The sequence below is a fragment of the Rhinolophus sinicus genome, linkage group LG17 (genome assembly GCF_036562045.2).
Source record: "Rhinolophus sinicus isolate RSC01 linkage group LG17, ASM3656204v1, whole genome shotgun sequence".
NCBI classification, from domain to species: Eukaryota; Metazoa; Chordata; class Mammalia; order Chiroptera; family Rhinolophidae; genus Rhinolophus; species Rhinolophus sinicus.
Genome location: NC_133766.1, coordinates 2,211,244 through 2,237,846, shown reverse-complemented (window position 1 = coordinate 2,237,846; position 26,603 = coordinate 2,211,244). Strand labels below are relative to the sequence as shown.

The window sequence follows — 26,603 nt, the reverse complement described above, 5'->3', positions numbered from 1 at the left end:
CCCCTCTCTGGAAGGAGCCCTTCCGGCGCTCTGCCCCGGAAGCGGAAGTGGGGCGACCAGCCTGTCAGAGTCGCGGTGTTCCTCGGGGGTCCTGAAACCTAGGGAGGTCGTCTTGGCTGCATTTTTCCAGGCTCTAGAGCGCTTCCCCCCTGGCGGGTGGGAGGGCAGAGACGGAAGTGCGAGATGAGCACCATGTTTGCGGACACGCTGCTCATCGTGTTTATCTCGGTGTGCACGGCTCTTCTCGCCGAGGGTGAGAGCGGCTGCGTCCCGGGCGTTTGAGCAGCGCCCGAGGGGAGGGATCCTAGGTCCGGGGTCCCTCGTGCCACCCGGGGAGAGGTCCCCAGCCTTGCTTGCTTGGGGCAGCTCGTCTCCTTGACTCCGGGGAATCTCGGGGCAGCAGGTGCACAGGAGCGGGAGGCACAGGCGTCGTGTGGACTCGATTGCCCGTTTCTGTGGTCGAGGGTAGATTTCACGTGCGTATTTGTGGAGACACTTTTACATCACGTCACGGTTGCTTTGGTTGAAGAGTCAGTTGTTCTAACGTTTGAAAAGAAGTTAACTGCTGGTCCATATGAAGCAAAACGTTGAAATGCCTCCTTACCCGATGGTAACCACGGATGACAGTTGGCTGTGACCGTTCCAAACGTTTCTCTCTGAACGTGAGCTTTCCATGTTTCAGGTATAACCTGGGTCCTGGTTTACCGGACAGACAAGTACAAGAGACTGAAGGCGGAAGTGGAAAAACAGAGTAAGAAATGTGAGTATGGCAGCGTCCTTTAGAAATAGTTTCAACGGCTCAGGCTCATTGAGTGCGTGTTCCCCGTGCATATTTTAGCAGCGCCGGCTATACAAACACTATATGCAAAGATGAATCCAACTTGACGTCTGTTTAGAAATACAAGACTTTTATGCAAAATGTGTCATACACGCTAGAGCAGAGTAAGGGCCCCGAGAGGTACATGTTATGTGCTGTGGTGGCTCAGAAGGACAGGTAAGGGCTCATGGAAGCCTTTGTGATGCAGGTGCCGTGCGGTCCTTCATGGAGAGTTAGAATTTGGTTAGAGAATGAGACGGGAGAAGGCTCTCCAGGCAAGGGAAATAGCGTACGTGCAAAAATAGGGACATTTTAACGAGTAAGGCGTGTTTGGAGCACAACAGGTCATTATGGTTGGTGCCCAGGTAAGTGGTGTCTTCAGGGATAAGTTGCAGTTGGGTGAGGCGGGTGAAGGAGTATTTGACGAAAACATTAAGCACAAGGAGAGTTTGTTAGCTATAAATATAACGGGAATTCCACAGGACACAGCTGAGAGGGGCTGCTGGAGGTATATGGTGAATGATTCGTTCTAGGCTTGATTTGGCTTTCAGTGTTCTTTTCTGTCTTACAAAGATTAAATCTAACTGTTGCATCTTAAAATTCCTGTGACTTTCTGTATTCGATGACTTTTCTTTACGTCTTCATAAGAGTTTGAAGCTTTCTTTCTTACCGTGTCTCATTTGATCCACATAGCAACCATTTGGGGTCAGTTATGTAAATATTATCCTCCCGTTATAGAAAAGGAGATTGAGGCTTAGAAAGGTTAAATGACATACTAACGTCACAGAGCAAACAAAGAGTTAGAAGACAAACTCAGTCTTTTAAATTACAGTTTATTGTTCCTTTATTTATTGTTGATAATGCACCCCAACATATTTTAAACCAGGCTTATTATTTTTACCTTCACAAATGTCCTCCTTCGGTATTTCCCTGTTTGGCTTCCAATAGTCCAAGCCAGAAACCGTGATACACTTTCTTCGTTTGGCTTCCAGGACACCACACACTCTTGGTTTTGCTCTCATCTTGCTGCTCATTCTTTTGCAATTTCCTTATTGTTTCCTCTTCTTGACCTCCCATTGTTGGGGGTGACCTCCATTCTTTTTTTCTCTACACTTACTCCCGTGGTGAACTCCTTTATGTGCTCTGTCTGCCAAAGACTCCCAAATTTACATTCCCGCCCACTCTCCTTAACCCGGGATTCATATATCCAACTATCAATTTGTCCATTCCATTGGAAAGTCTAATGTACATCTCAAACCCAACAGATCCAGACCGAACACTTGTTCGTCACGTCCAAGCCTGCTTCACTTGTAGCTTTCATGGTTGCGGTCAGTGACAGTTCTGTCCTTCCAGTTGCTCAGGCCATCATCCTTGTATAGTTATGTTTGACTCTTTTCTCTCTCAGCCTCCGTTCAGTCCTGTCAGGCTGCCTTCAGGTATATGCAGAATCTGGCCACTTTTCATCACCTCCGCTGATAGCTCCCATAGGCCAAGCCGCCATCATCATTTGCATGATTATTGCAGTAGCCTCCAAGGAGTGTTTCTGTCTCCCTGTAATGTGTTCCCAACATGACACCCAGAATACTCCTTTTAAAGGCCTATCAGATTGTATCCCTCCTCTGCTCATAACCTTGTGATCGGTGTCCCATTTTCACTCAGAGGAAAAGCCAAGTCCTTACAGTGGCCTGTGGAGCTTTCTCTCGTACTCGCTCTGTCCACTCACACTGGCCTGCTTGCTGTTCCTCACTACACATCAGCCACACCTGTGCTGCGACCTTCCCTCTGCCTAGAATGTTCTTCTCTGTGATATCTGCTTAGCTAACCCTCATGTCTTCCTCAAGTCTGTTCAAAGCTCCCCTCGGTGAGTCTTAGCTTGGCCGCCCTATTTAAAACTGCAGCCTGTCCACCTCCAACCACTGCTGCTCCCTCCCTCCCTCCCTCCTTCCCCCTCTCGATTTCTTCCCCCAAGGCTTTTCTCACCTCCTAGTATGCTCTGATTTGCTTGTGTGTTGTTTATCCCACCTACTAGAACGCACGCTTTCCTGGGGCTGGGTTCTTTTTTGTTACAGTCATTCACAGATGCAGCCCACGTACCTAGAACTGGCACATGGTAAATGTTTAAAAATATTTGCTGATTTGGGCGGCCGGATGGCTCAGTTGGTTAGAGCGCGAGCTCTCAACCACAAGGTTGCCAGTTCAATTCCCGCATGGGATGGTGGGCTGCGCCCTCTGCAACTAGTTTGAAAATGGTGACTGGGACTTGGAGCTGAGCTGCGCCCTCCACAACTAGATTGAAGGACATAGACTTGGAGCTGATGGGCCCTGGAGAAACAAACTGCTCCCCAATATTCTCCAATTGAAAAAAAAACAAACATTTGCTGATTTGAATGCTCTCGTCTCTCACCTGTACGTGCTGTCCTCTCGCAAGCCCTGTTACTGTTGTCCTCCTGGGTAGTTTGCAATCTTTGCTCACCTCCCCATTGCTGGCACTACCACGTAGTCTAAACTTCTGTCACGTTTCATTTGACCCACTAGCCTCCTCATTGGTCTGCTGCAGCTACCCAAATTTGTTCTCTGCAGTACATCTAGGATAATTTTGCAAAACACAAATCTGGCTGTGTTACTTGCCCTTCTTAAAACATTCAGTTTCTTCCCATTGCTTTTAGGATAAAGGTGGACCTACAGGTTGGCATGGTCTGGTGCCCCCCAACCCCCCGACCATTTCTTCTGTCCTATTTTGTCTTGCTCTCTGTTCTCCAGACACTCAGGCCTTTTTCTATCCTCTGGACTTAGTCTTGCTTTTTCCTACGATGGGGCCGGGCCTTTCTGTCTGCTGTTCCCTCTCCCTGGATTAATTTTCCCAACTCGTTTTGTCTCGTTAACTCCTATTCAGTCTTCAGGTCTCCAAACCTTCATTTGTCTCCCAGGACAGGATCAGGTCTTCCTGTCATGGGCTCTGATTTTTCTATATACCCCTCCTTAGAGAACTGTTAGAATTACAATTTTACCTCTGTGTGATTGTGAGTAGTCAAGTCTTCTCTCCAACAGAACTGTAATTTCTGGGGGGCAAAGGCCATTGTAGCTCTAGCACTTATCACAGTGCCTGGCATAGATTCGACACTTGATAAAAGTATGTTAAATACATGAAAGAAAAAATGGTCTCCATGGTATAACACCATATATATTTTTGGTGTGATTGTACACTAGTTAGCCAGCATGCAGTGGCATCCATATATACATTTCCTCACATCACATGTATCATTTAGTGGTCTCATGAAATGCAAAGCACATTTAGTTTCAAATCTGTTTAGATAAATATTCGCTCACCTTAAATATTTATATAAGTAGATTATGGACTTCTTTATCGATTTTGGGCTTCTTTAGTGTCCACACTAATTGCTTTGTCTCTAATTATCTCTATTCTAGAAATAAGTTAAGTCTTCTTCATTTTGCACCAATATTCAAAGTAATACAGTTGCCAGGCAAAGCTTCCATAGTTGAAGTTTTACTATAATTCCTCAGTATGCTTGTTTTGAAGATAAGTATGAGGGAAGCTGGTGATGATGGGAACAATCATGACATTTCTTACAGTCCCAGGTCCTCCTCTGTAGATCACCTGTGAAAACCCAGTCGGCATGTACCATTTTCGTTTCTGTGATGACTTGACACATTTCACTGATTGCTGTGTGTAGAGACTACCATGATGACGCAATCCAACATGAGTGGGCGTAGATTCTGTCTCCTAGACATCTGTAAGCGATACAAACTAAATGGGCATAGATACCGTCTTCTAGAGATTTACAATCAAAGGGACAGCTATTATATTTAGCATCGGAGACATTTAATAGGAAAAAATAAGGTAAATTCCCTCTTTGAACAGATGTCCTAATTGCAAATAGTATGTAGTGCCTTCTGACTTTCTGTATTCAGGAAGTGGTTGGATCTAGGCAAGAAAAGTTTATAGAAAAAATAAATAAAAAGAAGTTTGTAGAGCATTTGAGGAATACAAAATATAAAAATAGATTTGACTGAGAATTAGATTGAGATTTCCGGTACTGTTCTAATCCTTGGCATTATTTGGAGAATACTGATATTACCCCAAAAGTTCTTCTCCTGGGATTTGGGCCTTTGACAAAAGATGCTTTTTTAAAGGTACCAGGTTGGTTGAGTCATGTGGTCTCTAAATACCAATAAATTCGGGTATGTTCAGAATACCAGAAAGCACTTCAATAAATGAGAAAGATAGAAGTACATACACTTCACTTCTCCAACACAAATATTTGAGGCATTTATGAAGTACAGATTTGTGTGAAGTGTTTCTGTTACTTACAGTGAAACAGGGGAAAGCTTTGTGAATAACTTACAAACTGACAGAACTCTAGAATTCAGAATACAGCAATGCCTGCTCATGGGCGAAAATGTGTTTCAGCCTAGAGAGCTTTCATTTTCGTCAACTCTGACATCTCCACTTCTTGTGATGGGGTGTGGTTCTGGTGAAGAAACGTCAACACGACAGAGTTTCTCTGTGACCTCAGGAGGGAGGAAAAGCATGAGATTAATCTACCTTATCCCCAGAAAAGATCTATCTAGTCTCAGTCCAGCCTGCTGGAAGGCCGGGTTAACGTTCAGAGCGTCCTCTCCTGTTTCTGTTCTCCAGCCTCTGTTTTCTTTCCCTTGTGTTTTATGCAGTCACGGTTAAATGCCCAGTAGTTGTGTTACTAGTCCTTCTGGGCGGGAAGGAAATATTTTTGTTTCTTTGACTAGTCATAATGATAAAGAGTAAAACAGCCAATGTTTTCTGTCCATTTTGTTTTCTAAATGGTTGTTTCTGTAACATCTTGTAGAGTTTGACTTAATTTCCTTTTATGATCTCTTACTAGTATAGTAGGTTCACTCTACATCTCTCTCCCCTTATGTATGTTTTATCTTTTTATCTACCTAGAACAGTACCTGTTACTTAGACGTCCAATGTGTATGTTCATTCTCTCTGTCCTTCTCTCTCTCTCCCTCCCTTCCTCCCTCCCTCCTTCTTTTCCTCTCTCCCACCCACACACACACACATTTTATTTTAGTCAGCACTTTACTATTTTACTTGCAGTATTGCGGTCCAATTGAATTTTACATCTCTTTCATAAAGCAGTAATACCAGTTTTACTTGTAGAGTTCAGGCAGTATACTTAATGTAATAAGGGGAAGTGTCCTACCTGCCAATTCTCTTTAATGCAACTTCTAGAGATAATACACGCACTGTACTGTTTGCTAGTAAAGGAAGTACACAGATAATATGTGGAACGGGTAATGGAAATAAACTAAGGTAATTTTTGACATGTCTATTCTTCGTCCATTCTTAGGGGATTAAAGATAGTAAATATTAAATATAAATATATAACATTATTCCTTTTTAAAAGTTTGCTGTTACTTTACCATCATATTAATTGAAATACATCAAAAACAGTTGGTTTTAGCTTTTTTGGCCCTCCGATTCTTCCTACCCTGCGCATATGTCAATCTTGCCTGTTTTCTGTACCGTACTTGTTATTTGATTATCTGCACCCACCAGGTTGTTCTCCAGTGGGCATGGTCATGCTTAATCTTTTTATCTACTCAGAACAGTGCCTGTTACTTAGGCAGCCAGTAGCTGAATGAATGAATTCCTGTCTTCTGTAGTGAATATGAGAAAGAATGTAACTACAATGAACCATGGTTACATAAGAGCAGAATTTGAAAATCGTGCTTAGACTCTACCTAAGGCAGTCACCCTCCGCTGATGAAAATCATCTCAGTTTTTATTATGATTATGTTCTTGTACAATCCTTGGTGGGTATTTGATGAACGATGCTTGCAGTGGTGCAGTTTTAGTCTTGGAATGTCAGCAGGTGTGGGGGCAGACCAGCTGGCTCAGTCCCGGTCAGTGTGTAACTTCCTTGTAAGCGGCCTTTGTTGGTTCAGCTTTGATAAAGCGGCCTTTGTTTCTTGAGCATAGCGCATGATTAATGTTTACTGTGCTATGGTGTTGTTTACAGTGGAAAAGAAGAAGGAGACAATAACAGAATCGGCTGGCCGACAGCAAAAGAAGAAAATAGGTAAGATGGGTTATTGGTGTGCACAAATCTAGATTTTCTTGGAAAAATAATTTTCAGGTGATGATGATACAATAAAGATAGTAACAGTGGTAACTCGTGTTTGTGTGATTCTATGGTTTACAAGCACTTGCAGACGTTATCTTACGAGATTCAACCATTTTGTAGGACAAGTTTAAACAGTTGCTCCATTTTTGCTCTTAGCTTTGAAATTTCAGTTTTACCCAAATGATGTTGACAGTTGTGGATTTTGAACTTGGCTGGGGGTTCTTGGCATAGTTTGTAAAAGCATATTGTTTTTCATCTGTGAGATGGTTATTTCCAGTTAAGACTGCGTTATTTGTATTGACTATTGCCATGGCTTCCTTCCTGAGAATTGGCTGGTGATGGAACTCCACCAACGGGCAGGACATTTTCTGCTGAGTAATTTTTACCTCGTCTAAAAAATAATGACATGCTTTTGGTTTTTCCGTGTATTTTAGAATTTAATTACAGAATGGAATTCTGTTCCAAAAAGTCAATTTCTAAATGATTAGATATGATTGTATTTATGATGCCTCTTGATTCAAAAATCAGGAGAAAATGTGTATTTGATTCAGAAGCTGTGCCTCTATCCCTAGGTCACTGCTGTTACTTCCCAGGCGAGACTCCTGCCAGGCTGGACTATGCCAGTGTCTGTTCTGATTGAAGCCTTGCAGTTTAGTGTAGGGGTATCAGATGTTTTCGAAACGGCCTACTCATTGAGTTCCATGGCAAGATGGCACCGTACGTCTGCTTTGTACGTGTCAGTCTTTCTGGTAGGCCCTGGAGAGACAAAGTAGGGAACAATTCTGTGGTTTAAAAGGTCTGTCTAGAGAGGGAAAGCAGACCAGTGCAGTATGGTAAGCACCTATATGCAGAATGTGTTACATACAGAAGTAAGGAGACACTGTATCCAAACCAACGGAAGGGAGCAGGTTTTCTTGAAGAGAAAACGCGTTAGCGGAATCTTGAAGCTTTAGTGTGCGTTAGCTGCAGAAGCACATAAGAAAATAAAACGCTGCTTACTGTTAGCGGAGCACTTACCATCTGCAACACCCTGAGGCAAGCACTTGACAGATTTTTAAATCTTCCTAACACTGGACAGTGTTAACCTCATTCCTATAGACGCGAAGGTGCGGCTTCAGTGAAATAACTCGCTCTCGGTCATTGAGTGGTTGGTGAGGTAAAGTCACTGGTAGAGGAGGGGCTTACTATTATATAAGACCAGCTCTTATATTAATTTTTGCTCCAAAAGGTGCACTAGAGCTGATGGTCCGGCTAGGTCTTGTTTTCAGGGAAACACGGTATTTAGTACACAGTCGGATGTATGGTTTTGGAGCTGGCAGAGAGAAAGGCTACAATGCTTATAAGGAGTAATTGAGTCCACCAGTAAACGAGGTCGCAGAGGGAGACCATACAGAGTAAGCAAAGCAAAGGCTGTGGATGGAGCAAGTCTTGAGGAAGCACAGGTATTTAAGGGGTAGCGGAAGTGCATCCCAGTAAAGGCAAACCCAGAGAAGCTGCAAGGGCTGATGGCACAGAAGTTGGGGGGAGAGTTTCGGGGGCAGGAAGGATCCGGAGGTGATGTTAAGTATCTCGGGCAAAACCAGTGACTTAGCAGGAGTGATTTCAGTGGTGTGATGGGGGACAGGAGCCAAATTGTGTAGGTTAGGGACATCGTGCACAGTGGGGAGCTGAAGGTATTGAACGTGGACCGTTCTTTCAAGTAGCTCTGCTATAAATTATGGGATAGGAAAGATAGAAGATGCAAGAAGGCAGATTACCGGCTCCCCTTACATTGACAACAGAGTTATCTGAACTCAAACTTTCTTAATGTGGAGTGCAGCCTCGAGTTGTTTGCTCACCAAAAAAACATCATTAGAAGTGAAAAGAAATAATATTTATGAAGAGTTCCTTATCAAAATCTTATCAGGAGTCACAAGACATAATATTTATGAGTTGTTGCTTAAAAGACAAACAGCCTGTCCTTTCTCTAGATTTGTAAATTTTGCTCTTAGAGTAAGCCAGACTATCAGACAATCTTTTGGACCTTATCAGATTCCTTCCTCTCTCCTCCTTACCGTTTGCACTGAGGCACGTCCAGCCAGACACAGTTTATTGTGGTACCACGATACGGTGTTTTTGAGAACTTTATCTCCAACACCCCACGATGGTTTTTACAAGATATTATGGAAACTCTGTTCGTTTTCATTAAGAAAAGCAGTGATTCTCATAAATGATGGATTTATTTTTATCTCGTGGATACTGCACTTGCACTGATGGTTTTGAAGCAGCTGCTATTCATCTCCAGCAATGTTAGGGACCAATTAAATGTGCCTCTGTGGATTGGCCCTATGTACCGGTTTGTTGTTATGCAACCCTCGCTCAGATTCCCCACTCGAGCTTATTTACAAACATATAGTAATTGGTGGGGGAGGAGGCTGTAAAGAATGCTGCTACTGAGTTTTCAATAAGAGGGCAGGGTCTGCAGGTCCCATTTCAGACAAGCAAACGTCATCGATTGCACTCCGTGAAGCTCTTCGATCCTGGTCTTAGGTAGAGCCATTAATTTGAAACTGAGGTGTCTTTTGCATTTAAAAGTAAGGTTCTGTTTCCCATCTTAGTTTTGGCGCAGGCGATGGGACTATTTTACATTCCCCTCTCATAGGAGAGAAAGAAACTCATTTACTTTTGATACCTGACTATGATTTAGCTCTTTTGGCTGCTGTCAAGCTCCCTCAGGTAGTGAGGGATGTATGTGACCCAAAGTCAGGCAAAGCTGAACCAGCTGGTTCCAGGAGGGCAGGGGCCGTGTCAGACGGGTCCTGCAGGCAGAGCGAGCCCTGACTCCAGGCTCCGCTGCTGACAGGCTCCTCTCTCCTGCCGTTCACCTGCCCCACCCCTCTGCAGTGGCTCTCCAGCGTGTAACTCTGGCTTTCACCTAACTGTGGCTTGTGTCCTGGGTTCTTGCTATAGCAGCGTTCCTGACAACGTGCTCTGTGGGCCACTTGTGTCTGTATTGCCTGAGACACTTGCTAAAAACGAAGGGTTCTCAGTCTGCGTCCCAGACTTGACTGAATCAGCATCTCTGGCTGTGCTGCCCTGACTCTGCTTTCTTAACTAGCTGCCCAGGTTCTTCTGAGCTAAACTGAAGTTTGAGCACTGGCACGATACTGTAATTTTTCTATTTCTGCTCTCACCGGTAATTGATTTAATTTCCCAAGATTTTCTGGTTTAAAATTCGATTGGCTCAGCTCATCTTTTTATGTCATAGATCATGGGAAAGACTGTGGCTTGGCCACCTTTGGGTCAGTGGTGGCAGGACAGGGGTGTTAGGAATATTTGTGAGGCAGACGGACCTCCAGCAAAGACCATGGTGAGAGGCAGATACCCTTCGAGGCAGGCTGGGCAGGGGCAGGCATTCGGAAGCTTGCCTGACGTGGGTGGGCATCTGCCTTCTTAGAGACTTGGAGGGATGGGAGGACAGTTCTAGTTTAATTTGTTGGGGGCCCTGAGTTTATATATTTACTCTAACCTTTATGCTATTTGGATTTTCCATAAAAGAAGGCTGCATCAGGCTTTAAGTTTTGCTGTCATTTCCAAATCTACATGAAATTTCAAGGGTATATTATCAATTGGTCTTCCATTCAAGACAACTCAGAATATAAAACAGTCATGGGATGTCTAACTCTCTTCATCTATAGAGAGGCTTCTGTTCCCATCGGTGTAATTTAGGAATACAGAGTTCAGACAATACCAGAAGTAATTTTTTTAAATTAAACTCTAAAGATTTTTATTTATTTAAATTGAAATATTTTGGTGCTCTGCTGCCCTTGATTTTTCTGTTACTATAAAGTGTACAATATGCTGGGTAATGAGCTCACCTTATTAAGTGATAGCGAAATACTGTGTCAGTGTCAGTGACAGTGTAACATCTGCTGTGTGCCAGGCACTGTGTATATTAACCATTTCGTTACTTCTTCTCAGAGAGGCAGGAAGAGAAACTGAAGAACAACAACAGAGACCTGTCAATGGTAAGAGTCCTCAACACAACTTCCTGGGGAACCACATCACGGTTTTCAGCAAAAGACCCTCCTTTGCATCAAGTGTACTGCCCTTCCCTTTTCAGAAATGTCCAGTCTGTGATGGTTGTAAATAATATCATGAGTGTTCCTGGACCAAATGGAAGTTCCTGGACCATATGCTCCTGGGCTCGGCCTTCACTGCAGTAACCTGAAAGCTTTGTCAGGCTGTCTCGGGCGTCCTGGCTTGTCCCTTTCACACAGTTCTTGATTAGCTTCCCCCTTATGCTTATGTTCTTTCTTCCTCCTGGGAATGGTGAATCTGGTTGTATGGTGACCTGGGCAGTCCCAGCGTAGGGACTGGAGCGTTGTAAACGGCCTTTACTGTTGCCTTTCGTGTTTGCAGAGTCCTTCTGTTCTGAGGGTCAGGCATGCCATGAGGTGTGAGGAAAAGTGACTCACTGTCCATTCGCTCTTCATATGTAAAGAGTAAGGTTTGTGCAGGGTTTGTCCTATTCTTTCTAAGGCGTAGGTAAACTAAGGACACGGCTTGACTGATTTCCCTACTTAATTTCTGTATATTTGACATAGGACATCTGAACTTGGCAACAGTTGGCTTTGACGTACTGAGAGAGCTTTAAAGGCTCGATTGCGTTATCTTGAAATTCTTATTAATTAAGAAAGATTATAATTTAAAGGTGTATTTTTTTTTTTAAAGATTTTATTGGGGAAGGGGAACAGGACTTTACTGGGGAACAGTGTGTACTTCCAGGCCTTTTTTCCAAGTCAAGTTGTTGTCCTTTCAATCTTAGTTGTGGAGGGTGCCGTTCAGCTTCAAGTTGTTGCCTTTTCAGTATTAGTTGTGGAGGGCGCAGCTCAGCTCCAGGTCCACTTGTCATTGCTAGTTGCAGGGGGCGCAGCCCACCATTCGTTCCAGGAGTCAAACCGGCAACCTTGTGATTGAGAGCCCGCGCTCCAACCAACTGAGCCATCTGGGAGGCAGCTCAGCTCAAGGTGCCATTTTCAATCTTAATTGCAGGGGGCAGAGCCCACCATCCCTTGCGGGACTCGAGGAGTTGAACCGGCAACCTTGTGGTTGAGAGCCCACTGGCACATGTGGGAATCAAACCGGCAGCCTTCGGAGTTAGGAGCACAGAGCTCCAACTGCCTGAGCCACCGGGCCAGCCCCTATTTTTAAAAATAGCTTTTCTTTTCTCTTGACACAATTATTACCTGTTATCATAGCAAATTTGGAAACTAGAGAAAGAAGAAGAGATAAAAATTGCCCATAACGTATCATCCAGATACAATGACGTCATAATCGTTTATTTATACTTTTATGGCATATGTAATTAAGAAAGCTCCAAGTAACAGAATGCCTAACAAGCAATGGCTTAAACAGATAAAGGTGGTTACTTTTTTCCTTCATCCAAAAGTCCAGAGGTTGGCAGCTCGGTGATGTCATCAAGGATACAGGGGACCGTCCTTAGCTTGAGGTTGTTCATCGAAGATGCAGGGAGCCGTCCTTAGCCTAAGATTGCTTGGCTGTTTGGGGTGCTTTACCTTCAGGCATTGTGTTCTTCATTCCAGGCAAGAAGAATGGGCGGAAGCCTGAAGGGATGGACGCTAGCCAAGTTTGTCCCTTTTAAAAGTTCCTTCAGGCCTTGTACTTGTAACTCATTGGCCAGACTGTTCCTCAGACGGTGGCAAGGAGAAGGGGGCTTGGAGGTGGAGGGTGGTTAGCCAGTAGGCAGCTTTTGGCTAAGTAGCTCCTTTAGAAGATGGCATGAAAGCACTACTTTTGGGGTGTGCTTTAGTGGTGGGTGTTCTTTAGTGTGAAATGACAGTTTGTTGTTCTCCTTGCAGGTTCGAATGAAATCCATGTTTGCGATTGGCTTTTGCTTTACTGCACTAATGGGAATGTTCAATTCCATGTGAGTACGTTTTCTGTGGTTTTTGCCCAGCTGGCGCTCTGTATGTGTGCTTGTGTGAACAGTGAGCTTTTTGGTGATATTTTAATATTTCAAATTTATAGAAAAGTTACAGAAGTAGTATATCCATTATCCAGATTCACAAGTGTTAACATCTTGCCCCGTTGACTTGCTCTTGTTTCTGTCTCTCCATATCATGTATGTTCTCATACCTACATTATGTATCCGTTTTTCTAGTATGCTGTGGGCTTCAGGCTCCCTTACCCGTAACTACCGAAGTGTGTATTTCCTAAGAACATGGACATTGTCTTATCTAGCCTCAATCCAGTTATCCAAATCAAAGAAATTTAAGTTTGATAGGCTACAATTTTGTGATCACTTTTTCACCCTCTTAATATTGAAGATCCTTTCTGTACAAAGCAAACACCAAGGTGTTATAGGGCCTTCACCAGGAGGGTAGTCATGTAAAGATGTTTGACTCTTAAAATAGAGCCTTAACAACTATAATCTTCGCTCATGATAAAGTAAGAGACTGTTGTCTAACCTAGCACGCAGCAGCCCTGAGGAATTGTGGAACTGCTTTTTTTTTTTTTTTTAAGTAAATCTTATTGGGTAACAGTGTGTTTCTCCAGGGCCCATCAGCTCCAAGCCACTGTCCTTCAATTTAGTTGTGGAGGGTGCAGCTCAGCTCCAAGTCCAGTCGCCATTTTCAATCTTAGTTTCACGGGGCACAGCCCACCATCCCATGTGGGAATTGAACCGGCAACCTTGTTGTTAAGAGCTCGCTCTCTAACCAACTGAGCCATCCGGCCGACCCTCCAGATGAAAGCTCAGTGGTAGCTCATTGTCTTCAGTCTAGTTGTGGAGGGCGCAGCTCACTGGCCCATGCGAGAATCGAACCGGTAACCTTGTTCAGAGCTCGCGCTCTAACCAACTGAGCCATCCACCTGCCCTGCTTTTGACAGAAGCTGGGAAAATAGCCAAAGAGGACCAACAGTCATTTAGTACTTTTCAGGGCTCACCTGAATCCTCCCAGGTGGATTAGAATTTTCCTCACTCACTCTTGTCCTTCCCTTTCTTCTACTCTTCATCCCCGGCTTCGTTTCTGTCTGTCTCTCCTTCTCCCTGTGACCCCTGCGCCCCCAGTCCACTTTTCTCTCCCCATCTGTTAGGTGCCTACTTTGTGCCAGGCATCGGAATAGAACAAATAAGATGTGGCCTCACCCTCAGTCAGATCCGAGTTTTATGGGAAGAAAAGACAAATGCATTGATGGATGTTATACTAGAAATGTATGTGTGTCAAGTATAGTAGGGGGAAGCGTCTAATGGCTTTAATACAAAATTTTCACTTAATTAATGAGGGACCTTTGGAAGATTAAATAACTTCCCCACGGTATCCAGAAGTCTCATAATTTCTAATCTGTAATTCTAAACTCAGTACTCTTTTTTACTGCCGTGCTTTCTCTCAATTTGGGTATGTATCACCATAAATTACCAGGCAAACCAAACACGGCAAGGTTTTATAGTTAACTGGTAAACTTCATTAGTGCAACTCAAATATTCTAAAGTTTGTCACATTCTGGACGGTATACAGCTGGCTAAGTACTCATCTGTACTTTTCTAATTTGATGTTTCTACATATTTTTCTCATACTTCTGATTTTTAAATAATATGTTTATAGGTTAGTTGTGTGTGTGTGTGTGTGTGTGTGTGTGTGCGTGTGTGTGGCCACTCTTACTGGCCTTGGCTTTATTGCGTGATTACTGCAACAGGTTTGAGTCCTGCTTTGCTTGAAGTTCAGCATTTGATTCTATCCCTTAGTCTTATGTGCAGGTGAGTTCTAATGAAACAGACTGACTCAGGAATAACTGACCGTTTCCACCAGCAGTGATACTGCCTTATGCTCGTATGATTCCCTTTCTTTCTATTGTCTGTGAGGTGTTGTAGGAAACAGTCTTTTAATCTTTCCCAACATGCACACACCCCCTAAGTCTGAAAGGCTGCTCTATGGGAAGGGCATCTGCTTCAAATCTATTTTCACCAGGCTCTTGCAAAAATTAAGACTCATTGTTTAGAAAAGATTGATGGGAAAAATCTCCATCCTTATTGCGCCCTTGTATTTCATGTCTCTTTTTAGAATATCACTCTTTCTTTGTTTTTTAGAGCTCAAGCGACTTAAAGTTCTATTTCTGTCCCAGATTCTTTTCTGGAACTAAGAAGCTTGTCAGTCTTCCAAAAATAACAGTTGTTTGTTTTTTCCTTTTCAGATTTGATGGTAGAGTGGTGGCAAAGCTCCCTTTTACTCCCCTGTCCTACATCCAAGGACTGTCTCATAGAAACCTGCTGGGCGATGACACCACAGACTGTTCCTTCATCTTCCTCTATATTCTCTGCACCATGTCCATCCGACAGGTGAGTGACCACACCCACTGTTAATACCGACAGTCAGGTGCCACATAACGATGCTTGGGTGACAACGGCGTGCACGTAAGGTAGCAGTGTACCGCGCAGCCTACGTAGGTGTGCGGGCGGCCGTGCCCTCTGGGTTTGTGTCAGTGCACTCTGATGTCCGCCCGACCCCGAAATCGCCAATGAGCAGTTCTCAGAACATGTCCCCATTGTTAAGCAACGCATGACCGTGCATCCTTCCTTGATGTCATCCCCTAAGTTAGCCTTTGCGTCTGTAATACCAGGAGTGTCTGCTGTTGCTCCTGAGATCTTTCAGGTGCTTGTTTTAGACCCCACTGTCCCATCTAACACCACTGTACAAGTGAGGAGGTCCGGACCACTGCCCCCTTGGGTGAGAAGTAGCCGTAAAGCCAGAGGTGGTTCCCACATCCCATTCTTGGGGCTCTCGGGTTCCTTCCTTGTTGCAACTGTCTGAAGGTACAAAAGCAAAGAGTGGGTTGGGTCTAACCAACTGCGCCATCTGTCCGGTCCACTTTGGAGGTTTTAAGTTATTCACAACAGAGATACAGTGTGGGTTACAGCAGTGTGATCTGAACCCCTAGGGTGAAAGAACGTGGAGGGTACATCAGAGCATACATGTAACGCCTAGAGTCTCTGGTTTAAGTGTGTTGGCGTGACCACCGCGGTAGCGGTTTCCCTAAGGAGTTCTCCAGCTGGTCCTCTCAGCCTCAAAGGCTACTTTCTGGGAGTGCAGAGACTCCAGTGCTGCTCATCTTTCTTGCTTAGTGTGGTAAAATTGACATAACATACAACTTCCTATTTTAACCATTTTTAACTATACAGTTCTGTCACATTAAGTACATCCGACATTATTGTACAAGCGTCACCACTATCCAGCTGTGGAAGTTTTCCATTTTCCAAGCTGAAACTCTGTCCCCACTAAACACTAAGCCCCCATTCCCCTCCCCTCAGTCCCTGCAACCACCATTCTCCTTCCTGTCTCCAGGAGCTGGAGCCCTCTTACTTGTGAATGGGACCTCGTACAAATAGAATCATACAGTATTTTTCCTGTTGTGACCGGCATAATGTTTTCAAGGTCCATCCACGTTGTAGCACATGTCAGAATGCCCTTCCTTTTTTAAGGCCAAATCATACTTCATTGTGTGTATATAGCCATTTTGTTTATCTGTTCATCTGTCCATGGACACTTCACCTTTGCCCCTGGGTGTATTAATGTGTGAGTTCCTGTTTTCCCTTCTTTGGGTACATATCCAGAAGTGGAATTGCTGGGTCATATTGCAATTCTGGGTTTAATTTTTGGAGGAATCGCCAGAACGTTTTACACAGCTGCACCTTTTACCCAGTACTGTTAATCTTAAGGCGTCAGTTCACCTCCAGGCTGAGACCATTTTTTAAAGGATACAAATAATTTCTCATGTTTCAGTTTCAGTGAGTGAAAACCATAATTTCACTCACTCGCTCGGGATTAATGTTTATGCTAAACGTGTGAAAACAATGTGTATTTTATATGCAAGTTACCTCCAACAATGGGGTAGCCTTGCTGGTTTTAATGAGGAAATCTTACAGTAAATTAGAATATAGCATCTAGGAGAATGACAAGCACTTCTGTTATTAGTGTCTTTAAAGTGTCCACAGTTTAATTGCTGAAGTGATTAGATACTTTTATCACTGAATTTCCTGAATGTATGTTTTTAAAGTCTTTTATTTATGAAAGATTATGACCACACTTACACCTGTCAGTTAATAACATCTCTGCAGGATTACCCAGAGTCCACTGCCTTTCCACATGTGAGTGCTGCTGTGATCACACCCAGCAGCCCCAGTCCCTTGTCACACCCCTTATTAGCAGGAGGTGTCCCATCAGCTTGAAGTAGGGTGTCTGTCTGCTTCAGGCAGTTCCCCTCCTTAAGAGAACTGCTGATCCCGTTAGTAGTAATTCCTTGATAGACTCGTCCGCATTCGTTTCACGAAATTGAGCACAGCCTGTGTGAAGCTGTGGCTGATGCTCAGCCGACAGTTGGTTGTAAGCAGAGCTGACGTAGGATTACGGGCCTTGCCTCATGGAAGTTGTTTCTTTTGAAATCAAGTTAATTTTTCACCTGTAGTTTCACTTTTTAAAAAATTGTTATCAAATACGAGGGTATGGAAGTACATTTAAAATTATTTCTGTTATTGTAATCATTTCAAATAGAAGCAGATTAAGCAAAGATTAAAGTATTTGTGAGTCTGGTTTTCATCTATTACATAATTTTTCCCCTTCTAGGATGTTATTGATTATATGATTCTCTGTTGACTTAAGAGCATTCAAGGGAAAGAAATACTACGTTGCTGACCATATAAGAGTTGAAGACACCTTTCTAGTTTAAAACGGTGGGGGGAGAGGAGGAAAGCGTTGTGAGGTTGAGGAGATGCGGTATTTGGAGGTCTCAGTCTTGCTGCCGCTCAGGCTGAGTGTCCTTGGGAAAGGCATCTAACCTCTGGCTGTCAGTTTTCACAGAGTGAAAGGGGCTCAGTGCACAACCTCTCCGTGTTACGACAATCCGATGACAGTGATTCAGAATGGACGCAGCTGTTCTTAAGGCAACGCTTTTTTCTTAACCAGCTAGTCTCCCCCCACCGTCACCCCAGCACCCTTGGCGTATTTTTAAAATTAATATTTTTTTGCAGTCCAACATAGGACAGAGTTTCTTTTCACAGATTAAAACATGGTGATTTGTCATAGTGACTGAAAATAAATGTAATTGCCTTTCTCCTTTTATCTTTCTCCTTCTCCTCCTTAATGTTTAGTGATTAACGGGTTAGTTGCCTTGACCTTCACATGACAAGTATTTCCTTTGTATGAATTTGTAACAGCGGAAATGGTAGGTCTGCCAGCTTGCATCAGAGGTGTTAAGATAGCCCAGGCTAGTGACGGAGACTTCCTCTACCACTAAAATTAAGGCACTTGCCCTTTTTTCTTTTTTTTTATTGTTGTGAGTCATTAGTGGATTGAGTCAGTGGTTATCTCCTCTCTATAAACTGCTCTAAATCTCAGTAAAGATCCAAGCAAACTTAGCTGGTAAGCAGCTAAGGGGTAATTGGTCTATTCTGGTAAACTTATATGATTGTAAAAGTTATGAACAGAATTCTCTTGTCTTTGAAAACAAACAGGATTAGTGGTTCTGAGGAAATGGGGGAGAGTTTCTTGTCTTTTTCTTTTGTCACCCACATCCTAACATATAACTTGATGTATGTATGACCCTAGTCTGAAAAAGTATCAGTAAGAATTTCACATCATCGCCTTCAACAGGTGAGTGTGCTCAGGATGGTGAAAAAAATAAGTACATTTAAGTTTTTTTCTCACTCTTTCGGCTTTTGTAGGAAAGCCTGAGGATTTTGATATGCCTTGTTATATGTACAAAAACAGGTTCCACTTCTGTCGTGTCAGTATATCTGAGTCATCAGAACGATAGAAGAAGCAGACACCTGCCATCTCCTGTGCCTCGTCATTCATTTATGTCCCTTATTTGAGGCTTAGACCTTAGTTCATTAATGTCAGCACAGCTCGTCTACGGGCAGGGTGTTTAACTTCAAATCAGAGAATGCACGCGGTTCCAAAAGTGATTCCTAACTGCTAATCGAGAAGAACATTATCCAGGCAGCATCTTAGCCTCATCCTTCGTGAGCGGTTTTTATGCCTGAGTCGAAGGTGTCATTTAGAAAGTTCCCTGTCATCGCTGGGGATCGAGCCAGGTTGTTATGCTCTGCCAGGGAGCCTCTGATATGCGGGGTAAAAAGCCAGGGTCTGCCCTGCTGGGACTCACGGTCTGTGTGGGACAACAGACCCATAAGTCACTGTCGGGTGTGATTGATCCGCGTGCGCGCGTGTGTGTGTGTGTGTGTGTGTGTACCATGTGGTATAGGAGGGAAAACCATGCTATGGATACATAATGGCTGCAGAGATTGGTTCTATGAAACTAGGATTTTATACAAAAGGGCCATTTGAGTTGTACCTTCAAGGATAAGTAGAGGTTTTCAAATCTTATGCGAGTGGTCTTGGCATAGGAAGCGGTTTGAGTAAAAGCATGAAGGCTGAGCGTGGGCAGTGAGTGTAGGGACCGCTGAGTCCAGAGTCGTTCGTGGGGTGTAACTGGAGGGGAAGCGTCACTGCATAATGTGTGTTCCTTCCGCTACAGCGTCGATTTCTTCTGTAGTGTTTCTTACGGTGCAAGTCTGCTGGCGACAGCTTCTCTTCGTCTTCATTGATCTGAACGTATCTTTTTATTCTTGACGGATGTTTTCATTGGCTATCTGGGTTGACTGTTTTTGGTATGTTTTAATCCTTTCAGCATTAAAAATGCCTTTCCACTGTCTTCTGGGCTTCATTGTTTCTGATGAGAAGTCCCACGTATCTCTGTATCCTTGTAGATAACATGCCGCTTTTCTCTGGTGGCACTCTGGTTTTCTCTTTTAAGTTTGGTTTTTCAGCAATTTGTGATGTACCTAGGGTTTAAAAAATTTTTTTTTTATCCTGCTAGGTTTTCATTAAATCCGGGAAATTTTCAGCCATAATTTCTTCAACTATGTATTTTTTCTGCCCCATTGTCTGTTCTTCTGTGATTCCAGCTACACGTTAGTTTTTCTGGTATTGTGCAACAGGGCACTGAGGCTCTTTTGTTCAATTTGTAAACATCTTTTCCTCTCCGTTCTTTAGATAATTTCTATTAATCTGTTGTCAACTTCACTGACTGCTTTGTCATCTCTAATCTGAGTTAAACCTAAAGCCATCTAATGATCTTTAAATTTTGATACCATATTTTTAGGTCCAGAATTTCCTTTTTGCTATTCTTTTCCCTGCTGAGATTTCTTATTTGTTCATTTATTATGAACACATATAATTTTTTATGTTCCTACGCATAGTTATTTGGCTGCTTTAAAAACCTCGTGTACTAATTCCAACATTTGCATCATCTCAAGGTCGGGCTCTCTGTTGCCTGTTCTCTTAAGTATGGGTCATGTTTCCTGTTTCTTGATATGTCTAATAATTTTGGATTGTACCTTGGACGTTGTGAATGATAAACTATAGAGACTCTGGATTCTGTTATTCTTTGGAAGAGTGTTGATTTTTGTTTGAGTAGGCAATTAACTTGGTGTTCAAACCCCAAACTGCATCTCCTCTGTGGTACCCAGCACCTGGAATCTCAGGTGTGTTAGTCAGTGGGCTGCTTGAAGGCTGTCTCACACATGGGTAGGTGAAGACTCAGCCAGAGATTTGGGCAGAGGTTAGATGCAGAATTTTGAACCCCGTCCGCCCCCCTTAGCCCTCTATTTTCCAGGATTCTTTCCCTCAATTTTAAGATGTTATGGTTGCCCTAATCCCTGTCCTTTGCTTCTTCGAACCAGTAACACTACAGTTTCATTCTGTTTTGGACACCCCACATGGTGCTACCTGGGTCCTGCCATCCATTATGAGATTAAAAATGAATAAATAAAACATCTTGAACTAAACTGAAATTCAGAACATTCCCCTTGACTGGTCATCAAATAAGGGGCTAACCACAAGCTCTAAGGGAATTTTCATTGGAAAGATGGGTGAGACAGAGATTGAAATTGTCATTTGATCCCCTGATCCCCAGTCACCCACCCACCCACCTCCTCGCCCCCCCCCCCCCAAAAAAAAAAAAGACCTTCATTACAAGAGAGGCCTTTGGAGAATCTAGGACAGATGATACTCACTCGAAATTACAAAGGAATAGCATTAGCTAATGCGAGTCTCATGTGCTGAGCCTCCTTCCAGAGTTCCAAGCTCCACTCTGCCAGGCAGTGTAATTTGTCACAAAGGGGACACATTCTAGAATTCAGAGCCACTGCAAGGGGACTGGACAGCTCTTGGAAGGTGTTTATCGGGGAGGCTTGAAGGGCCCAGCAGCAAGGCTCAGCTCTATTTTGTTTGTTTTCTGTATTGGGTTCTTACATGAGATTTTGTTTAAAGAAAGGATTCTGTGGCTTAAAGGGTCTGAAAACGATTCATCTAGTGAGCCCCCCCCCCGCCCCCGTCCCCATACCTCCTGTTGTTTTAAGGGTAAGGAAACTGAGATGTGGTCAAGTGAAAAGACCTTGCCTATTATATTTTTACCCAGTTTGCCAGTGCTGGAGCTCCAGTCTTCTGATTGCTAACACAGTAATATTTCAGCTACACCAGTGTTGTATTATCATTTTTTGTTGTTAAATATTTAATCTCTCTGTCATCCTCCCAAACAGTCTATTCAAATATAATGTGAAAACCCTGCGGCTGTTGGATGGGCCATTTGAGGTGATTGGCATTACACACAGCTTTGTGGGTCCAGTAAAGGTCTCTTACGAGAACTTGATAAGAAATTGTAATCAGTTGTAAGTGAAGTCTGGTTGCCAGATGCCAGAGAAACAAAGAGCCAACTGGTGATTGCCATGGCGAAGTTATTTTAGCCAAATGACTAAGGAATACAATTTAGCAGAATGTGTTTATTGCCCGTGACCTGGGTCTTCCCAAAATATCCAGTTAGCAACCAACAACTTCCCCTTCTTGATCACCGGCGCTTACCCTTTGCGAAGAGGAAGGCACGCAAATCCTGCAGTGTCTTTTTCTGGGTTTCCTGCCAACAGAAGGCATGATTACGGGAAAATGTTTTTCCTTTGTTTTCCCTTCTGACATACACTCTTCAGGTGTTGCCCTGTTACACAGGACTGGACAGAAATTCAAAATAAGTGTTTTACATTTTTCCAAAATCTGTGTTGTGTTGTTCTACATCATCTTTATAATATACTAAAACCCCTGCCTTTTAGCAAAATTCATATGTCTAAATATTGCTAATTAAGAAATCCTGAAAAATGACCTCCAGGAGGAGAATTGAGAGACTGTACAGGAGAGCAGTCAGGTCGAGTTGCATGGCTGAGGTTCCTGGAAGATGTAAAGGAGATAATATGTATAGAAATACCTGCTGCTACTCAGTGAGGACTGATTTACAGCCCGACAGTGGGTCCCCTTTTTCTTCTCTGCACATAGGGGTTCTAAGCCTCTTCTTGACTTGTGAGGATTTAAATAAGATACATAGAAAGTGTTTAAAACAATGCCTAGTAGCTGGAGATAGCACACACAGAAATATTTCTCTTTATATTAAATTACCCTGTTTAGTGACATCAGAGGCAAGGAATGAGAAAAGGGTGTACAACTATTATTAATACAACTGTTATTTTTCCATATAGCCTTACAGTATTATAAGCGTTTTCATAGACTTTATTCTTTAGAGAAGTTTTAGGTTCACAGTGGTCTGCTCACACATAGTCTTCATAATTGTGACTTAAAAAAAAAATAGGCCAGGGCTATTTTAAAGATTTTTATTCTTAAGATAAAGATCTGTTAGCGAGCTGTGGCTTACTAGAGGAAAACTGTCCTTTGAGTTGTATGTCAGTTCACGTCCTGACTTGTAACTGTTCTCTGCCTCAGCGTTCTCATCTTTAAAGCGAGGATGACTAAGGACTGAACATGGAACTGTCTGACTAGTCCTTGGAACTGTCTGTAAACTTGCAAGTGCAGCGAAATGGAGGCTGTTATGACTACTGTAGAGAGGTGTGGCCCCTCATTTTCTACTTAGATCTCTTGCCTCTGGAGACCATTCGCTAGTTCCCACCTGTGTGGGACTTCACCGATGGGAGCAGGGGAAATTTTATCTAAGAAAAACCGTCAGAAGACCTGGGTTCATTTGTGAGACTACTGTGTAGGAATTCCAACAGATTGTTTAGAATGTCAGTAAAGGATAATGTCATGCCAGGACTCAGGCGGGGTCTCTGCTCCCGCTCCCCACATAAGAACGCAGGACATGGTGAGGCCGAAAAGGAACACCCACGGAGCCATAGATAGGGGAGTCATACTGCTATATTCTCTCTGGCAGCATCCGCCTCTCTGCAATCCACTCTTGTTAGCTCAGCCACCATCTTCTTGCTAGCCCCCCATTCTCTGCTAGCATAACCACGGCAGTTATATTAGTGGCCAATGGCTCACTGGTTACAGCTGATGGCCAACTAGCCACAGCTGATGGCCATCCAATCACAGCTGATGGCCATTTACTACCTGAGCCAGCACCTTTCCATGTGAGGTCGAGAGCCTGGAAACTGCTCTCTGGGACTCTGTCCCCACAGGACCCCTGTCTCGACAGAATAACTGTGCAAGGATCCCTGGTCGATTTTGTCTAGACCATATTATTGTATCTGTTAACTTTAGACAGCGTGCTTGTCAGCAGCTAATTCGGTCATGTCTTATTATTTCAAATTTTGTCTTTAAAGTCACGTCCCATAATGCCGTGTTTAACCCTGGATACATTGTGGGCGGTAAGTAAATACTTACTGGTTAAATAAAAGAAATTGGAACCATTTGGTCTTCTCATTGCTTTGTGCATTTTTAGAGGTGGGCGTGAGGAGCTATTTTCAGTATGAAGGTGACACAGCGGCTCCAACTCTGCCAAGGAGAAGCAGCCTGACCTGATGACGATTGATCTGCTTCCTAACTGGTTTCCAGGTTTCTTTTTAAAGTAAAGCATAAGCTATAGTGTTGTGAATGCACGAAGAGGTATTTTATGGTAAATGTAATTTAGCTGAATTCTTAAGGTTGTGTCTTCATATTCCTTTACATTCTGTTACAATATGCCTGTGGGGACAGAGCCCCAGAAAGTAGTTTACAGGCTCTCGGCCTCACATGGAAAGGTGCTGGCTCGGGTAGTAGATGGCCGTCAGCTGAGGCTGCTTGGCCGTCAGCTGTGGCCAGTTAGCCAATTGGCTGCTAATATAACTGCTGCGGCTACGGAGTATTGCCGAGGAGAGCCGAGGATTGCCGAGGAGAGCGGAGGAGAGCCGAGGAGAGCGGAGGAGAGTCGTGGGTAAGTTGGCAGAAAAATGGACAGCAGGTCGCACATCCAGTGAAACCAGCCTCCAGCAAGAGTATAGTGGTATGACTCCCCTACCTATGGCTCCGTGGGTATTCCTTTTTGGCCTCACCATATCCTGCGTTCTTGTGTGGGGAGAGGGAGCAGAGACCCCGCAGGCCGCCCCACAAGACTAAGGGCGCAGTGAGCAGGGTCTCCCGCATGACAATGACAGAGTGTCATCAGAAATATAAATGCATTTATATCAGTCGTCATTCTTCATGATGAAGGACCTGGTGTCCACTGCAGGGAAGCCTGGCTAGGGGTTCTCGTGCCTTGTGCACAGCTGGTGCTCTGTAACTACTGGGTGATGCGTGCAGACGTGCCGGCCTGCCTTCTGCAGGGGCGGGGGGTTGTTCTGAAGACCAGAACTTTAACACTGTATGGAGAGAACCCATTAGATTAAGAGTCAAAACACATTAGTTTTAATTCCAACTCTGCCCTTTATTTAACTTTGTAACTTTGGACAAGCCATCATACGTTTCCAGTTCCTCAAATATAAAATGAAAGAATTGAACAAGAATAATCAGGTGACCTTTAAGCGTTTTCCCTCCTCTAAATGCCACACAGAATCTTAACACTGACCTTTCCTTAACCTCTCCACACTCATAAGCCCTCTCCCTTCCCTCTGTACAGCACCCTGACTCATCCCCACATCACACTGTCTGCTCTTCCGTCCGTCCGCCTGCTCCCCCAGCTGAGGCGTAATCTTCCGAGTCGATTGTGTTTATCCGTGAACTGTTTATGCTGGTTTTACTTGTTGAATGTATGTAATTTAACGTTACACTAACCGATGAAATCTGAGTATAAAAGTAGTTTGGTTTTTTTTGAGAACTAGTTTAATAAAGATGAGTTTCTAAAAAAACACTAATGAATTAGAAATGAGACACTGAAAAAGGTGAAGGGAGGTGTCAAAATCTAGGAGGATTCTGGACGCAGATCACTTTGCAAGAGTCATAAGTTCTCTCATTTCTTTGAAGACTGTGCAGCAATGACTGAATCTGGGCAGAGGACCTGTACTCCTTGCTTCAAGACATAGCTTATGAATGTACTTTACATGCTTTGTGTGAAAGGAAAAGATTACCGCCATCGATGCTTCTCCACGTGAGAAAACCAGCTTCTCTGGTCAGTAGACTGAAGCCTCCTCAGATAAGGGGGCATTTCATATTCTGTGAGCTCCGTGCTGATGGAAGCCTTTGTGAAGGTAACGCGGCAGGAATCATCCTGTTTTAGGTCACGAGGGTACTTCTCGCTCGTAGGGCTTCTCGTCACATGGCATCTACGTAGAACTCGTTTCTGTGTCTCGTATTAAAACCAGTTTCTATTCTGTTTTCCTCACAGAACATCCAGAAGATTCTTGGCCTTGCCCCTTCGCGAGCTGCCACCAAGCAGGCCGGTGGATTTCTTGGTCCTCCGCCTCCTTCTGGGAAGTTCTCTTGAAATCAAGACGAACCCTTGAATTCCTGTCATTTTTTTTTTTTTTTTTTTGTTAGATCTTCAAATCAGACTGGCAACTATTTTATAGCAAGAGCCACCGGCAGCCTTAGCATGTGGGCCACTTTCTAGTTTTCAGTTATTACTAGACTTTTTCGATAGGATTTCAATGAGAATGGCACCCAACAAACAAACATGACAGCGCTTTCAGTCACAGGTGAATTTTTAAAATAAGTGTGTTGATTAAATAAGTTCAAGTGATGTTTATGTAATGAGAAACTATGTCTTTCTTGTGTTGCCGGCATGCACGTTTTCTGTGGCACTGGCTCAAGATGGCTGTGTGCCATGGAATTGGCTGTCGGTGAGCACTTAGCAGTCCGATAGAAAATTTTAGTTTTTCTTCAGTTAGTTAGTGACTCTTAATCGGAACTGTTTGTTCTCTGTGTTTTTTTTAAGCCAAATATATGACCCACGATCAATAAAGAGGCCAAACTTTTAGCTATTTCATCTATCAGGAGAGATCTGTTTCGTTTTGCCATGTTTCTAGATATGTTTTTAGTGATCCAAACATAAAGACCTAAAATAAAAGAGCTTAATGTCATTTTATCACGTTTGCCTCATATGCTCAAGATACGGAGTTGTCTCCAATAGGAATTGGAAAACATAAGAGGAGAGGAAAGGAGTGACTCACGGGGGTAGAAAAATGAGTGTCCTCAGCTGCTCCTTTCTTACCCTGTACAGTCGATTGGATTTTTGCCAAGGCGCTCTTAGCAGGATGTATTACAGAAGAAATGAAGCTATCACGTCACAAGAATGGAAATCCAAGGAGATGTTAAAGGCTACTGCCACCTCACAATTAGTTTTTTTTTCATTATTTGTCCTGAATAATTTTCAAGACTAGTCATTTGGACCACACTCTAGAACCTGACCATCAT

At 43.5% G+C, this 26,603-nt stretch overlaps 1 protein-coding gene across 1 annotated transcript; it reads left to right on the top strand.

Moving 5' to 3' along the window:
• Nucleotides 1-40: 40 nt before the first annotated feature.
• On the top strand, nt 41-26,274 carry TMCO1 (transmembrane and coiled-coil domains 1). The gene is made up of 7 exons (XM_019747349.2): nt 41-253; nt 683-760; nt 6,841-6,900; nt 10,906-10,952; nt 12,807-12,874; nt 15,139-15,283; nt 25,576-26,274. The coding sequence occupies exons 1-7, from the start codon at nt 184-186 to the stop codon at nt 25,672-25,674; spliced, it is 567 nt and encodes a 188-aa protein (XP_019602908.1). The 5' UTR covers nt 41-183; the 3' UTR covers nt 25,675-26,274.
• Nucleotides 26,275-26,603: the final 329 nt, after the last annotated feature.

Excerpts from the sequence above, each read along its gene's own strand:
- TMCO1 (XM_019747349.2), top strand. The coding sequence starts at position 184 with ATGAGCACCATGTTTGCGGACACGCTGCTCATCGTGTTTATCTCGGTG. Across the intron at positions 10,953-12,806 it reads ACAACAGAGACCTGTCAATG|GTTCGAATGAAATCCATGTT; the intron begins GTAAGAGTCCTC and ends TTCTCCTTGCAG. Across the intron at positions 12,875-15,138 it reads ATGGGAATGTTCAATTCCAT|ATTTGATGGTAGAGTGGTGG; the intron begins GTGAGTACGTTT and ends TTTCCTTTTCAG.